Source organism: Hemicordylus capensis, chromosome 6 (genome assembly GCF_027244095.1).
Source record: "Hemicordylus capensis ecotype Gifberg chromosome 6, rHemCap1.1.pri, whole genome shotgun sequence".
Classification (NCBI taxonomy): Eukaryota; Metazoa; Chordata; class Lepidosauria; order Squamata; family Cordylidae; genus Hemicordylus; species Hemicordylus capensis.
The window spans coordinates 148,982,130-148,998,100 of NC_069662.1; the positions used below are offsets into that span (position 1 = coordinate 148,982,130).

At 43.5% G+C, this 15,971-nt stretch overlaps 1 protein-coding gene across 1 annotated transcript in view; it reads left to right on the top strand.

Moving 5' to 3' along the window:
• CCNY (cyclin Y) overlaps nucleotides 1–15,673 on the top strand; it is a 153,915-nt gene extending 138,242 nt beyond the window's left edge. Inside the window, exons 8-10 of the mRNA XM_053263597.1 lie at nucleotides 9,225–9,391; nucleotides 10,382–10,544; nucleotides 11,806–15,673. Of these exons, the coding sequence (XP_053119572.1) occupies nucleotides 9,225–9,391; nucleotides 10,382–10,544; nucleotides 11,806–11,922 (447 nt within the window). The 3' untranslated portion in view covers nucleotides 11,923–15,673. The remainder of the gene's footprint in view (nucleotides 1–9,224; nucleotides 9,392–10,381; nucleotides 10,545–11,805) is intronic.
• The last annotated feature ends 298 nt before the right edge of the window (nucleotides 15,674–15,971 follow it).

Below are 15,971 nucleotides of genomic sequence, written 5' to 3' on the forward strand. Positions count from 1 at the left end.
TCTGCCAGTGATCCTGTTGGTGTCCTTGTTGAGAATTAGAACAGCACATACCCCTCGCTACCCCCAACCAGCAAGTGGCTTGTTCACTGGTTGGGGGGTGGTGGAGGGGGAGATGAGCTGTCCTGGGGGCATTGTGGTGACCCCCAGATCCCATTTGTTCCCTCTTGCTCAATGGATGTGCCTGTTCAATAGGACAAGTGAAATTTCTTGGGCAGGGGCAGGCTGTACATCCCTTCTGTCCACATGCCAAGATGGAAATATGCAGCTGTGCATTCAGAGAATTCTTTGGTCTTTATTATTGCATATATAGTCTGTGTGTGCCTGCATTGAGTGCTCATGCACTTATGTGCAAGAGCGAGGGAGTGCATGCAAACATTTACATGCAAGCCCAAATGTTAACTTGCATGCACGTGCAAGTGAATGTGTACTGTATGTTCAACTGCCCTGTTAAAGTTCTCCAGGAATACAATGCAGGCTGGTTGGCAAACTTCCCAGCAAAAGCACACAAGAGGCATCAGATCAGGTTGCAGTCCACTGCGGAAGACTGCACAAAGCAACCCAAGAGTGGTCCAGATTGCTCATTGCCTCAGTCCCCAAACCTCAACACTCCACGTGCTTAGAAGAGTTGGGGGTTCCTGTTTGTGAATGGAGAACCGCAGGCTAACGTCCTCCTTCAAACAAGGATTTACTGGTCTGGGATCAGTCCCAGGGGATGATTTCACAAGGCTTTCCACTGATGGGGCTTTTGCAAGAGGTTGGAAATATATTTGATGTGGTTTGGACTCCTGCAAGGAGCAGCTGGAAAGGGGCCGCTTCCCTTTCTATTCCTGGCAGGCCAGGTCACAGGAAGGGGATCCAGTCAGGGGTCCCCCCCGGTCTCCGAGCCAGGGACACATCCTCTTCTGCATTGGAAGCTCTACTCTCTGTGCCTTCCATGGTTCTGGTTTCGTGCTGCAGAACAGAAAGCCATCTCATGAATGAATCCCAGTTCAGCCCTAATAGCGTTTTCAGTACCGTGCAGATTGCTCAAAGGACACAGCTCCAGTGAATTTGCACTCTCAGGCAGACCCTAGATGTGGTGGCAGTAGCCCGGGTTGGGTCCTGCTCCTGGCCACGCCCCCTGCATCCATGTGTGCGCATGCACGCACACAGTGCAAGGGGAGTGGGGGTGGGGTTTGTCAGCGGTAGCCTGTCCCTGGATGTTCGGTGAGCCCCCTCCATGGCTGAAATTGAAACTCATTTGACTTTCCTTGAAATTCCTTAGCTGATTAGTTTGAAAACGGAACCTCCAGATTTGGTCCAAATTTAACTTTGGGTGGAACCTAGTGACAACATTTTTAAAAATTAAAGTTAAATCAAATTTGTATCCCTTCCTTGCTCCAAGAAGTTCAGGGTGGTGTGCCGGAGGGCTGTCTGGCGCTCAGTTTTGCCACTGCACCGCACCCGTCAATTTCAATAGGATTTACTGTAGTTAGAATGCTGGGTGAGTTCCGCTCTTTGGGGACAGAGGTCTCCAGCAGGGAAGGGGGCTGAATTATCAGTCCTCCATCCTTTTAATTAAGTATTTTCAATTAAAGCCTGTGTTAACTCTGCAAGAGAAAAGCAATTCATAATTAAATACAATCTGTGTAATTCCTACGCAGTTCACCCAAACTGCCAAGAGATTCCATGTACCAATAGCTGATTACGTTCAAATAAAAGGGAAGACAAACTATGATCCCACACATATTAATAAAAGTAATAACAAGCGTTAATTGAATATTTGTTTGTTTGTTTTTAAGTGGGAGGACAGTAATTATTGCCCAAATTGTTTTTCTCCTTATGTATAGCCTGGTTTTTGTTTCACATATGAAGTTGACTAGATTAGGAGAAGAATTTGAAATTAGGCAGTTTCCCCAAGCCACTCTGAAGAAATGGACCTCTTATGTACCATGTGCTTCAGGGGCAACAGGCTACGAGCAGCACTTGAAGTCGGTACGAATGGCCAGCCGTGGAGTCCCAGCAAAACATTTCACTCTCATTCATCAGGGTAGTTCACACAATCAGTACGTGGGTAGGAGACGCAGCCTTCCCAAGTTTGGGAGCTGTGCACGCTCCCGTTTTGTGATTGTCTGCAAACATGGTAGGAGGTGGGGAGCTTGATTGTTTGCTAAGCCCTAGCTGGGTAGGACAAGCATGCCCTTCCTGGATTCTGGCCCCAGTTTTGGAATGAGGTAGGAGGAAATCCCATTTTACCCAGCTAGGGCTTAGCAAAGGATCAAACTCCCTGCCTCCTACCATGTGTTACACTCACAGTCACAAAATGGGAGCACACACAGCTTCTGGACTTGGGTAGGATGCATCTCCTATTCAAGTACCAATCATGTGAACTGCCCTATTGTTGAGCTAAATAATATTAATAATAGCTGCCCTATGGCGCAGTGGGAAAATGACTTGACTAGCAAGTAAGAGGTTGCTGGTTCCAGTTCCCCACTGGTATGTTTCCCAGACTATGAGAACCACCTATATCAGGCAACAGTGGTATAGGAAGGTCCTGAAAGGCATCATCTCACACTGCATGGGAGGAGGCAATGGTAAACCCCTCCTGTATGCTACCAAAGACAACCACAGGGCTCTGTGGTCGCCAGGAGTTGACACCGACTCGATGGCACACTTTACCTTTATTATTTATGCACCAGCAAGATATTCTGGAGTTCTGGAAAAACAATGAAGCAACTTCTCACCACTGGCTGACAGTTGTAAACACCCTTTAATATCCATAGACAATAAAACAAGGCTTACTGTGAGGAGACTGCTGTTTTTTCAGATAGGTAGAGTTTTTCATATGAAGAAATCAGGAAGTGGGATGCACAAAGAAAGCAGGGAGTGAGGTGCAGGCTGTACCAGCAACTTGCCTTATTTTGAAAGGCAGCTTATGCAAAAGAGCTGGCAAAGACCTACCATGGGCTCCTGCTGCTGCCGCACATCACAGATGGCGCCTTCTGTCCATGGAGCCCCTGTATCGGGGTGGGGGATGGGTTGATTTGAGCTTAGTGGATGATGAATTCTGGCTCCTGGATCTGTGGAAACCAGCCCCTGAAGAGGGTGAATGTTGCTTTCTCTGTCTCCAAATAGCAAGGCACCTCCCCCACAGAAAGAAATAGAGCTGTATTCTGTTAGCATGGGTTTATTTATTTATCAACAGAAACAGATAGGTGTGGTCAGCATCACACCACTCCAGAAACTTCAGCCAAGTCGAGAACGTTGGCTGCAACTGTGGACTCCCTTAAGAGAGGAGTGTGGCAGGATGTGAATTGAATCATCCTTACACATGCTTACTTTGACGGTCAAAGTATGTGTGCTTAAGTATGATTGGTGCATAAGGTGTCAGGTGATGCATTTCCCTCTCCCCCAAAGGATCCTAGTACCAGAGCAGCTAGCAGTGTGTCTTCCTCCAGGATAATATTCACTAGCGAGGAAGGAACCGGTGGTAGAGTATCTGCTTAGCAGGCCCCAGATTCAGTTTCTGGCATTTCCAGGTAGGGCTGGGAAAGCTAGATGGACCAATGGTTTGACCTGGTATAAGGCAGCTTCCTGTATTCCTAGAGGCCAGTGCAGATGTAACACTGTTGATTGTTTCATCAGGGTTCAGTGATTTGGAGTGGGCAGCAGGAGCACATGCACCCTCCCTTTGCTACCACCTTTCTTCCAAAGCACGAAACCCATCTGCTGGGTTTAATTGTGGTTAACTGTTACATTGGTAGTAGTGTCAACCGTGGTTGAGACTAATTAGGGTCCCTGCTTAGCCCAGGACCTGAAACCATGGTTTTAGATTCTGGATTAAGTGAGAACCCTAGTTATCCTTACAGTGGTTAGATGTTGTTGCTGACTTCATAGTTAACCAAGACTCGTTCAGAGTTGCTGAACTAATAGGAGACAGGATAAACCTAAATTGTCTGGGGCTGCTCTTTGAAATGTGAGTGTTCTGTGTTCATAGGAACATAGGAAGCTGCCTTCTTCCAAGTCAGACCCTTGGTCATCTAGCTCAGTATTGTCTACACGGACTATCAGCATCCCTGCAAGGTTTCAGGCAGGAGTCTTTCCCAGCTTTACCTGGAGATGCTGGGAATTGAACCTGGGACGTTCTGCCCCTAACCAGATACTCTACCACTGAGCTATGGCGCCATCCCCTAAGGCAGGGGTTCTCAATCTGTGCTGCTCTCGATAGTACTGAACTACAACTCCCGTCATCCTCAGCCACAATTGTAGCTGGGGATGGTGGGGGTTGTAGTTCAGCAACGTCTGGAGTACCACAGATTGAGAATCCCTGCCCTAAGGGGAATATCTTACCGCACTCAAATGTAAAGGCTGTTCTCTTGCGCAGGTGAAACCAGGCTAATGACTAGGGATGTGCACGGAACTGCGGAGCTGCGGTCCAGCACTGGGGTGCGTGTTCCTTTAAGGACAGGGGGAGGGTGTGCTTACCTCTCCCTTCGCTTTTCCCCTGCCAACGCACATATTTTAGTAAGCATTTGGGGCGGCAGGGTACTTCCCTGCCGCCCCTTCCCCCGGTCGTCAGCAAAAGGCTTCAGAAAGCCTTTTTTGTGCGCGCACATCATGTCTCCGCGTCATGTGCGCACATACAAGAGGCTTTCTGAAGCCTTTTGCTGATGACCGGGGGAAGGGGCGGCAGGGAGGTACCTTGCCACTACAAATGCACCCTCTTAAACAAGGTTAAAAGATCTAGCATTCCCTTAGCCCCATTTTTTTTAATCATCTGCCAGCCCCATCTGCTTGCAGCCGGGGCTGGGAGACTGCGGGGCTCCCGGCTGGCATTGGAGGAATCCCCAATGCACTCGTGTGGCGCATTACGGAAGTTCCGGTGGTCAGGGCAACACGTCCCGGCCCATGACCCTCCGAGGAGGCAGCTGCCCGTCTGGAACAGCCAGGATCGTCTGCGTGGGAAGTAAGCTTTTTGAGGCTCCCTCCCCTGCCCCTTCAAGCCCTTTCTCAGAGATCGTGAGAATGGGCTCATAGTCTCCCATCCAAATGCAAATCAGGGCTGACCCTGCTTAGCAAAGGGAACAACTCATGCTTGCTACCACCAGACCACCTCTCCTCCTATGTAAATTAATTAGAGACATCCTTTTAACTCACATGGGATGATAAATTGAAAAGAGATTTCGAATGAGTGAAACATTAGAAGCCTCGGTACAAATAATTCTTGGAAGTTTTTATATCCTCTTGCCCAGTAAGGATGATTTTTAAGTAAGAAACTTCTGCCTTAGATTTAATTTCATTTCTGCTTCCTGATATTAATTTCAAGAACATTAGACATGGTATGATAATGCCAACTGTCTCTTATTATCACAGCTATTGGTTGGACACAGCCTCTCTCTCTCCCTTGCCATTTTAATATAGCAGTACATTTCAGAATATCGGATGAGTGACTTTTCCCACTCTAAATCTGCAGTTACTTACAAAAAATGCCTAAACATTTACCTCCGTCTTGTTCTTTTAAGACAAACGTGTTAATTGAGCCTTTGGTTTTCTTTCTCTTAGTTGCAGAGACATTAATTTTTTCTCTGTATGATTAGTGGGTAGAATTAGCTTGTAAATCTAAAGCAATATTATAAGAACATTTCTGGGGTTTTATTCAGCACTTGTGAGAGCTTCTTCTTGGTAGTGGCTGTTTTGTGTCACAGCAAACCTTTTATTATTAGATGTAATGACTGAATTGCTCTCTTGATCACTTTGCTGCTGCTCGTGATCTTGTCTAATTTTCGGTCTTCCCCCAAACACGAGAAATTTAAAATGAGAATATCTTGGAATATCATCATACCCCTCCCCACCCTACCAAATGGCTTGGGTTTGAAAATGTAAGTAAATGTAATGTTGGAAGCAATCCTAATTATATTCCTAACCATGATTCCTGAAAATGTATTACAACACTAGCATTGGTGATAATAGTCACTGTGTGGGAGAATCTGGAAATACCAGCAGGAAAGCAAAAGTATGGTTTAGTTTAGTTTTTATTAATCTGGTTCTGGGAGTGTTTGATCAAGGAAGTACCGGAAGCTTTGAACCTTAGTTCAGATGACAAGTCTCTGGGGATCAATTATGTGGCAGTAAAGTGCTATTGACAGAATACGGTACTGGCAATCTGGTTTTTAGGCTGTAGTTCTAAGGATGAAGCAACCTGTCATAAGGAAGATGGAGGCAATTAATTTCATTGAACTCATGGAGTTTCTGGGTATCCTAGTCAGTAGTGATTTATACGTGCAGGTAATGGGCGTGGGGACACATCTACTAAAACTGGTACATGATTATGAATAACTTGGATGCAATCTTACCCCTACATGCAGTGGGCTTGGTAGGAGGCTCAATAGAGCCCTGCTTGTCTGCCTGCCTGTCGGTCCATCTCTTCTTTCCCCACCCCCTCATCATAAGTACACCACAGCATGCTGGATCATTACTGGGAGTTGAAGGCCCATGAGTGCCTCCCATATTCTCATCCAGTCTTCCTCTCTCCTGATACAAGCTGACATTTCAGTTCCCAGTAAAATGCCTATTAAATGCTGGGGGGGGGGGTTTCTGTCCTAATCCTCCACATGGTTAGGTGTACTTCTGGATCCATACATCATGAGTGGAGGAGGAGCAAGTACGGACCTTCCCTCCTCTGCTTTAAAGGGGATGTGTAAACTCTCGAATGTAAAGGGAGGTGCTGGCAATTCAGACCACCAAATCGCATTTTGGCACATCCCTATTATTATTATTATTATTATTATTATTATTATTATTATTATTATTATTATTACATTTATATCCCGCTCTTCCTCCAAGGAGCCCAGAGCGGTGTACTACATACTTGAGTTTCTCTTTCACAATAACCCTGTGAAGTAGGTTAGGCGGAGAGAGAAGTGACTGGCCCAGAGTCACCCAGCTAGTTTCATGGCTGAATGGGGATTTGAACTCGGGTCTCCTCGGTCCTAGTCCAGCACTCTCACCACTGCACCACGCTGGCTAACCCTAACCCTATCCACCACTGAGTTTGATGTTTAAGAGCTGGATTGCACCTCAATCATATAAGTCAATTTCCTGTCAAATTACTTACCTAAATGTAGGGAAATCAAAAATGGTTAGTTTGTTTTAATAAAAGTATTAAAAACAATGGGATATATAAAAAACAATATTTTCTATTGTTCAATGGAACAATGTGTATCTAAAAAACCTAAACTATCTTCAAGCACAATAGGTTTCCTAGATATACATTGTTCCTTGCTGAGTTGGGGTTGCTGCATACTCTGTGAATGGTAATGTACTTGTTCAGAATGCATATTGTCCATCCATCACGTTACAACCCTTTGTTTACACTGGCAGTAGTAGATGGAATTTGTACCTTTTGGTATTAAGTTTGGTATTAAGTACTATTTGGTATTGGCTGTATTTGACCATTTGGTTTTAAGTGTATGTGCGCAGACACAGATACTCTATAGTACTACTCAGGAGTAGTACTCAGGAGTAGTACTCTAAAGAATTACTAAATTTCAATAGGACTTCCTTTAGTAAATTTGGTCAGGATGTTTGGTCAGGAAGTGTGTGTGTGTGATTGAAGTTGAAATTCTACAGATTTCAAACTGTTATTTTACTTCCTTTTTGCAAGTGCATTAATTAAAAACAACAACAACAACTAGCTTTAACCTGTGCAGAGCATCTGCACTCTAGTACTTGATTGTTCCCCTCACCCCCTGCCACAGCCCCCCTCACCTGAGCCGCACTCCTTCTCCTCCTCTTCCATCCCGTTGCTTCTGTCCCCATCACCCCTCTTGGTCACTCCTCCATCTCTTTACTCCATCCCCCGCACCCCTCTTGGACGCGGTTGTAGCATTGCTGGCACCTATTGGACAAACTGCGGCCTCCTATCCCCAGAGACCTCCCCACCCTCACCCGAGCCCTGCTCCTCCCCACAGGAGTAGGAGCAGCAGAGGTTGACAGGGCCCTTGCTTACTACCGTCAGCGCCATGGTCGCTCGTTTCCCTCAAGCTGCTGACAGGCCTGGGCCCATCCTTTGCCTCCCTCCCTCCGCCAATGGCCTCAGTAGCCCCAAACAGCTGCAGTGGTTGACTGGGTCTTTCCTTGCTGCTGCCACCATGGCTGCTCATTCCCCTCAGGCCATTGACAGTCTCGGATCCGTCCCTTGCCCTGCCTTCTTCCCCTCCTTTCTTTTTCTCTCTTTCTCTCTCCTTCACTCACTCTTCCCCTCTGTCTTTCTTCCCTTCCTTTCTTCTCTCTCTCTCTCCCTTCCTGAGTTAACAGATCTTGTTTATCTTGTTTTCTCCTGAAGGGGCTCTTTCCTCCCTCACGACCCCTCTCTTTGCAGACCCCTGCCTACTATCCTTTTATATAGAGAGAGTCCTCTCCTCTACAATCAAGAATATCTTCCGACCAGTAATAGTTGCATTCAAACTGAACTTAACCATCACAAGCTCCTCCTCCATATCTGCATATGGAATCCCCACTGCCCAATTACCACTGTGCCACAGGCTCCTACTCCCTATCTGCATATGGAATCCCCACTGCCCAATAAGGTGCTTCTGCTCGCGAACTCTTACAAAAGCTGCCATGCACGGGATTAGCCGCGGGTATGCCTTAGAGAATTATATATAGAGAAATTTTATTTATTTATTTATTTATTTATTTATTTATTTATTTATTTATTTATTTATGGAAGATATATATGCTCCACCCCTCCAGTACATTACTGCTTGGGGGCGGGAGGGCACAACATTGCATTATTAGATATCCCCAACCCCACCCCATAACACCTACCTCTTTTGATCCATTATTTCTATTAACATCTTTGCTGATTCCCAGATATGTTCAGTGTAGATGTTTGCGGTCAACTGCTGGTCAGATTGACATCACTCGGAACCTGGCCAAGGGTAAACACATGATATAGTCAAGCCTTTAGACTGACCTTTTAAAATGCCATCATGTTAATCAGATTTTTCATTACTTCTAGCACTACGGTAGCTATTTTAAGGGTAATCGTCGGCATTAGTGTAGTTTTCCTTTTCTGTGAAAAGATTATTAAAATATGATCTTGCCATTTATCAAATCAGTGGTCTGCAGCACTCTTTTGTTCTGCAAGGTCAAACAGGGGAGACAGTGTTTACCTTGTTGTCCCCCTTATTTCTGTTCCAAGAGAAATGTAATAAACTTTGATTGTAACATGTCTTTTTCAGGTATATCTTGAAAGACTTTTAACCTACGCAGAAATAGATATTTGTCCAGCAAACTGGAAGCGAATTGTACTGGGTGCAATTCTACTAGCATCAAAAGTGTGGGATGACCAGGCCGTGTGGAATGTGGATTATTGTCAGATCCTGAAGGATATAACAGTTGAGGACATGTGAGTTCCCTGTTCTGTCTCAGCTTTATGGATGCTAAGATAAATGTGATTTACTTTTTAGCTAATACAGCTAGTACTGTAGAGTCCCTGTAAATGCAGTTATTTCTATTCTTCAGGCCTTAAAAATAAAATTGGCCATTATTTATGTTTTTGTTAGGTTTCTCTCCCATCTATCTATTGATATGCTCAAAAGACAAGATCACAGGAAACTTTTATGACAAATATGTATGTTATATTTGTAAACTGTCTGATATATGTATCTCTAGGCGGTGTACATTGTGTAAAAATACAGCAACAATAAAAACAGAATAAAAATAATAAAAATAGTTTTGAAATGTGTTTACTAAATTTACCTGAATCTAAGACTAACTTTTTTCTAAGTTATTTGGTGTTAGAAATCAGGGGTTCATCTTAAATTTGGAGCCCAGTTCACTTTTAGGTATAACTTGTATTTAACCTTTGTTTTTAAAGGGGGTTGTCTTAAATTCAAAGTTGGCTTCTATTCGAGTAAATGCAGTAACTAAAAGCCTGAGAAAACAGGTTCATCTTAAGAGTCTTTTTAAAGGCAGCCAGAGATGGAGAAGCTCTTAGTTTGACAAGGAGTGCATTTCAGAGCCACAGAGAAGGCCACCAAACAAGCCGATGGCAACTGTAACTGGACCACCTTAAATGATCTCAAACGATACAAACATAAGCATTGCCATCAAGAAGCATTTTGATTCTTCATGTATAAAACAGTTGTGAAAGTACTAAACACAGATTTTGTATCTGAACATTTGGAGAGCGGGATAAACTTTCATCAAACTCCCTGAACTGAAGAGGCTGGCTTTCCAGGAGACTCCAGTGACAAGCTCATGATACATTTTCTTTCCCTGGAGTTCGCTCACGTCAGCCTTTTACAAGCTGAAGTAAATTATGGTCCCATGTGGCAGGAGTTCAAGAACAGGGCTTAAAATGAACCTTTGCATTTGTCCTCTTATTTATTTCCAGGAACGAGTTGGAACGCCAGTTTCTTGAGTTGTTGCAGTTCAACATTAATGTTCCCTCCAGTGTTTATGCCAAGTATTATTTTGATTTGCGGTCTCTGGCAGAAGCAAACAACCTGAGCTTTCCTTTGGAGCCTCTCAGCAGGGAAAGGGCATGTAAGCTTGAGGTGAGACCCTTGATCTACCTACCTCCTGGACACTGCAGACTGTCCTCCTTGTTTGTTTTACACCAGGGCTGCTCAACCTTGGCCCTTCTGCAGATGTTGGCCTACAGTTCCCATAATTCCTGGCTATTGACTGCTGTGGCTGGGGATTATGGGAGCTGTAGTCCAAAAACAGCTGGAGAGCCAAAGTTGAGCAGCCCTGTTTTACACTGCCCCTAAAAATTATTCAATAAAATGCAGTTTCATTTATGCCCATTTCAGTTAATTTCTGATTGGTCTTGGGCATTTTGACCTTGGCAAATTAGGAATAAAGAAAGCTGCCTTATACCAAGTCAGACCATTGGCCCATCTAGCTCAGTATGGTCTACACTGACTGGCAGCAGCTCTCCAAGATTTCAGGCAGGAGTTTCCCCCAGCCCTACCTGGAGATGCCAGGGAGTGAACTGGGGGCCTTCTGCATGCTAAGTAGTTGCCCTGCCACTGAGCTATGGCCCAGCCTCAAAAGGTGTCATATTTGGGTCTCCCATCCAGGCACTGACCACACCAAGACCTGCTTAGCTTCAGGATGGTGGCTGTATCGTGTGCCCTTAGACCAGAGATGGGCAAACTTGGCCCTCTCTCTGGCTGTTGTTGAACAACTCCTCCCATCATTCCCAGCCACAAAATTGTGGCTCAGTGACACAGGAATTGTTCACAGGGGTGCAGATGTCTTTGGAATGATTTCCCATGTTCAGATGGGATGGACGACTGCTGGGCAGAGGAGGAATGACCCACTGTGTTCTTCAGCCTGGGGGCCAGATTCCCTGTGGTCAAGCTGCTAGTGATGACATCATTACTAGGTCATCGGGAGGCCTATAGCCTCCAAGCAGTTTGCCTGGGACTTTTACCACACAGCAGGGATTACGGGGAGGCTTTTCTGTGAACTCCAAGTTGTCCAAAAAAACTGACCCAAATATTGGATTTTTTTTTACCCTGGATATAAATCGGGCTGCCCTCTAATGCACAGTGAAAACCCTGAATTGTGTGTGAACTGCTCCCTGATAACTTGCAGGGATTTGGGGATAAATCTGGCCAATATGTAAACACCCCCCCTCCATTCCGGAGGAGATGTGAGTTAAACATTCTGGGAAGAATCCGGTTCCCCCAAGTTATGCAGGCCTGGCATACAGAGAATGAAGATCCCCCCTCCTTTAAAAAAAAAAAAAAGGATCTCCAGTTCTTCTTGCAAGTGCCTGACCTTTCTTCTTTGTATGTATTCATGCAGGCCATCTCCCGCTTGTGTGAAGACAAGTATAAGGACTTCAGGAAATCTGCAAGGAAACGGTCAGTCAGTTCAGACAATCTGACTGTAGTTAGATGGTCTCCTGCTATTATCTCCTAACAGTGAAGTCTGGGATATTCCTTCAAAAGTCCTCTTTCTATCATCAACTTGGGCAGGAAGGGTGGTGTTTGTTCGGTTTCTTTCCCCCCTTGGTTTTTCTTATTTTTAGATCTGCCTTTACAGTGCCTCCCCCATTCTGTAGCACACAGGAATAAATATAGGACTGGAGAGAAACATCAGAATATTCTAAAGAACTTTGGAAGCAAATTGGTTTTGTTATTTACAACAGACTATCCTTTTCGTGAGGAAAAAAAAAAAGGCAAATACAACTCTTGGAAGAGGAGAAAATGGGGGGGGGGGGGGAGAACAGAAACCAAGAAGTGTGTGCCATTTTAGAAAAACAAGAAATCTTCAGAAACAATGGCATGAAAATAAAAACCGCAAGATAAGCTTGGAAGAGTACTAGAAGAAAAGAGTTGGAAGTGGTTCATGTTCTCTTCAGTATCTTCTATCAGTTTTTTCTAGTTCTTTGCATTCCTCCTTGCTGTTGGCTTAGGTTGCTTTCCCTGCTTCTGCAAAGCAGGAAGTATGAAAGCAGTAACCACGGTAGCACAAGCCTCTGGATCAGATAGCACGGCGTTGTTTCTCCGCCCCCTCCTCACTACACTGCGCTTTTCTTCCTAATCTGTTTAATTAGCTCCCCCATAATTATTATGCATATTTTGTTTCTCGTATGCCTTTATTGTATTTTTGAAAACAGAATTTGACTTTATTTCATAGTGCTGAACCAAAAGTATACAAGATCAGGTGATCGTTTGTAATGTCATGATTTTGATTTTATTTTATTTTTTAATCTATGGTAGCTGTGTCCATGATGTTGCCCAGAAGCTGCATCATGAATACTGGCTGTTTCATAGTATATGTGGCTGCATGTGCCTTCCTCCATTCTTTGGAATAGTTTATTTTTCCTTACTATAAAGTGATGATTGTTGGAAGGATGCAGACAACAGTGGAACTTGGGCCGGGGGTGTGGAAATTTGCATGGGATGTGGTAGTCCTTCCTGCAAGTTTTTCATAGCTCCTAGAGATTTAGCAAAAGGTTGAAAGAGAGAGAGATGCATCTCTTTTTGTGTGGCCCAGACCGTTGATTTCCTTCACTTCCTGGTTCAATGTTGCAAGCAATAGCCTCAAGTTTTTTATATGTTTACTTTAAATGGAAACCAATCTGTTTGTATAAAATAGAGAAAAATAATAATAAAAAAAAGTTTTTGTTCTAGTGAATAAGGGTCCATGGAAGAATAAGCAGAATAAAAATCTATATTAGTTTTACCAAGCATTTGTCACAGGTTAGATTTCAGAATTTTAAAAAACTGTTTAAAAATTGCATTTTTCAGTGTAGGTGCTTATAGAAATTTAAACAAAATGCAAACTGTGAAGAAAACGTTGCTTTTGTTGATTATACTGTATGTTTTTCATTGCTGGTTCCCACCCTTGCTTTTGTTAACAAGATATAAAAGTTGATTTTTTTCCCCTTTTCTTTTTTAGAATGCATCACGGTATCTCTGTTAAAAAAAAAAAAAAAAAGCTTATGCTCTCTAAGAGTATCTATGAATTATTTTGCACATTTCAGAATGATGCCGTTTTGTGATAAAAACAAAACACACACCAAAATCAGTTGTTAAGTTTCAGAATCTCTGAATTCCATGAATTCTCTCTCTTGTGCAAGAAATGCCATTTGCTTTCTGTGCAGTACGTAAGCAAAACACACAAGGCACATTCCACCGGGAATGTCTCCTGAACAGGCCCCTGCTACTGCTCCACTGCTCCCTTCCCTCCCCAAGTTTATTTCATGGGGGGCTTGTCCAGGAGAATTTCCCAGCAGTGTGCTCCTGAGCTCCTCCAACTAATTTCAGGAAGAGCTCTTCCAAGAGACATACCCATATGCATTCCTTTATATGGTCTCCATTGAGCCTTAAAACTACAATTACAAATTGTTTACTTGACTATAAATGTCCAATATTACTGGGTCTCCCCACCCCGCCCGCCCCCCGTGTAGGAACAGGACATCCATGTGCTCTAATTTGGGAGAATCAGGAGGTGCTTCAGATCCCTGAAGACAAAGGCCAGGAACCAAAGAGAGGGACATGCTTATGAACCCGACATTGAAGTCATTCACACAAATGAAAACTGTTGTACCCAGGTTTAGGAGCTGTATGTGCTCCTAATTTTTGCTTGTGTGGAAGCAAGGTAAACAGAAAATCTGATTAGAAGTGATTGTGTGGAAGCAAGGTAGGAGGAAAAGCTACCCAGGTTTTTCTCTGACCTTGCTTCCACACAATCACCTCTCCCTCCTCCTACCTTGTTGTTTGCACCTACACAACTGAAAATTGGGAGCACACAGCCCCCAAACCTGGGTAGAACACAATTTTCACTTGTGTGAATGACCTCATTTTGCTCTTGGTTTTTTCCCCTGCAAAAGTTCCCACTGCCAAAAAGGCAAGCAGTATTTTAAACGTAACAGCTGCTTGCTTCTCTAGCATTATGAACTATAGCATCACAAATAGAAAATGTGTGATTCTCTCCTGTGAGTGTATATCCCTCTTGAGATCTCAGCTAAGATGTGTAGCAGAATGGTTTAGAAAGCTGGCCCATGTGACTGACAGTATCCAGTGGGGGTTGTGGCAAAGGTTTACAGCCTTGGGTCCCCAGATGTTGCTGGAATACAACTCCCATCATCATCTGCTAAGCACCTGTCATTCAACAACAGCTGTATGCCAGGCCTGATGGAAGTTGTAGGCCAACAAGATCTGGGGAGTTGGGACCCAAGGTTGCGAACCTCTGATCTTCACAGCCATCTCTCACGTTTGGATGGGTAAGGGGAATACCTTTATTTCTTTTGGACACTTTCCATGCTTCTGAATGGGTGCTACAGGACCCCGTCAGGAATGCCGCAAGTTGTTCCCTGGATGTGATCTAAATATACCTAGAGCCACAACTTAAAAGGCTTTTATCAGATCACCATGCTCCTGTTCATGCTGTTTGCCTTAAAATGGGTAAAACACTGAAGAAATTCTAAAATCTAAGCAGAATTTTTTACTAGCTTTCTAACATATATACTACACAACATGAAGATTTTGCCCTGCTATCTTAAAAATAGTTTCTCATTCTGTTTTTAATTATTATTGTGCCAATATATCAACACTGATTTCATCACATGAGAGTTTTGAGTCTTTCCCCCCTTTGCCTTGTCCTTTTTCTGCAATAGAATGTAAAGAAAAGTATCTTTTTTTCTTTTTTTTTTTAAGAGACCAGTTAGGATGGAAAATTGTTGGCTTTTGAGAGAATTGGATTACAGCTCCTCTCCCAAATATAAACGTGGTTTTACAATGAGTTGTTTTATCAACAATTTGCAGGACAATTTGGGGAGAGAGGGGAGTTGACTTCCTAGCAAGAGCATTGTTGTTATACCGTTTGGGGGTGGGGTCCAGGATGACCAGAGAAAGGGTTTGCATTATGTAAAGTTCTCAATGCATCTACTATAATTTTGTGAAGTTTATTAAACAACTTTAAAGATTGTATAGTCTATTTATTGTATGTATGTACATACAGTCTGATACTTAAAATTTCAAGTGGATTCCATAAAACCTGGCTCAGTCTTGTTTAGACTATTATTGGATATCGTTTTAGCCTTGTGCACTGGATTCTACCTCTGTATAGGAGAATTTTCCATATTCTTCAATTAGTACTGATTCTGTGATTTAACTTGGTTATGTTTCTTGCACTAAAAATTAAAAAAAAATCTGCTGTTAAATGTGGGGCTTTTCTTTTTCAGCTTGTTTTTGCAGTATACATTCTTTTAAACTTTTTAAAAAATATATATCAAAAATAGACTCCTTTCCTGTGTGGTTCTATAAACCTGTTCTTGGAATTTCTGTTCCATTGAAGTTTGCCACATCATGCAGAAAAAGTATGTTTTAATATTTCTGAATATTTTCAAGGTGGCCCAGTACTGCAAGGACAAAGAAATTGCCTTCCTAACAAGAGTTGGCTACACATAGCAGCCTAACTCAAATGTACCAGCATCCGAGCTTATTCCCAGAAGAGTTGAT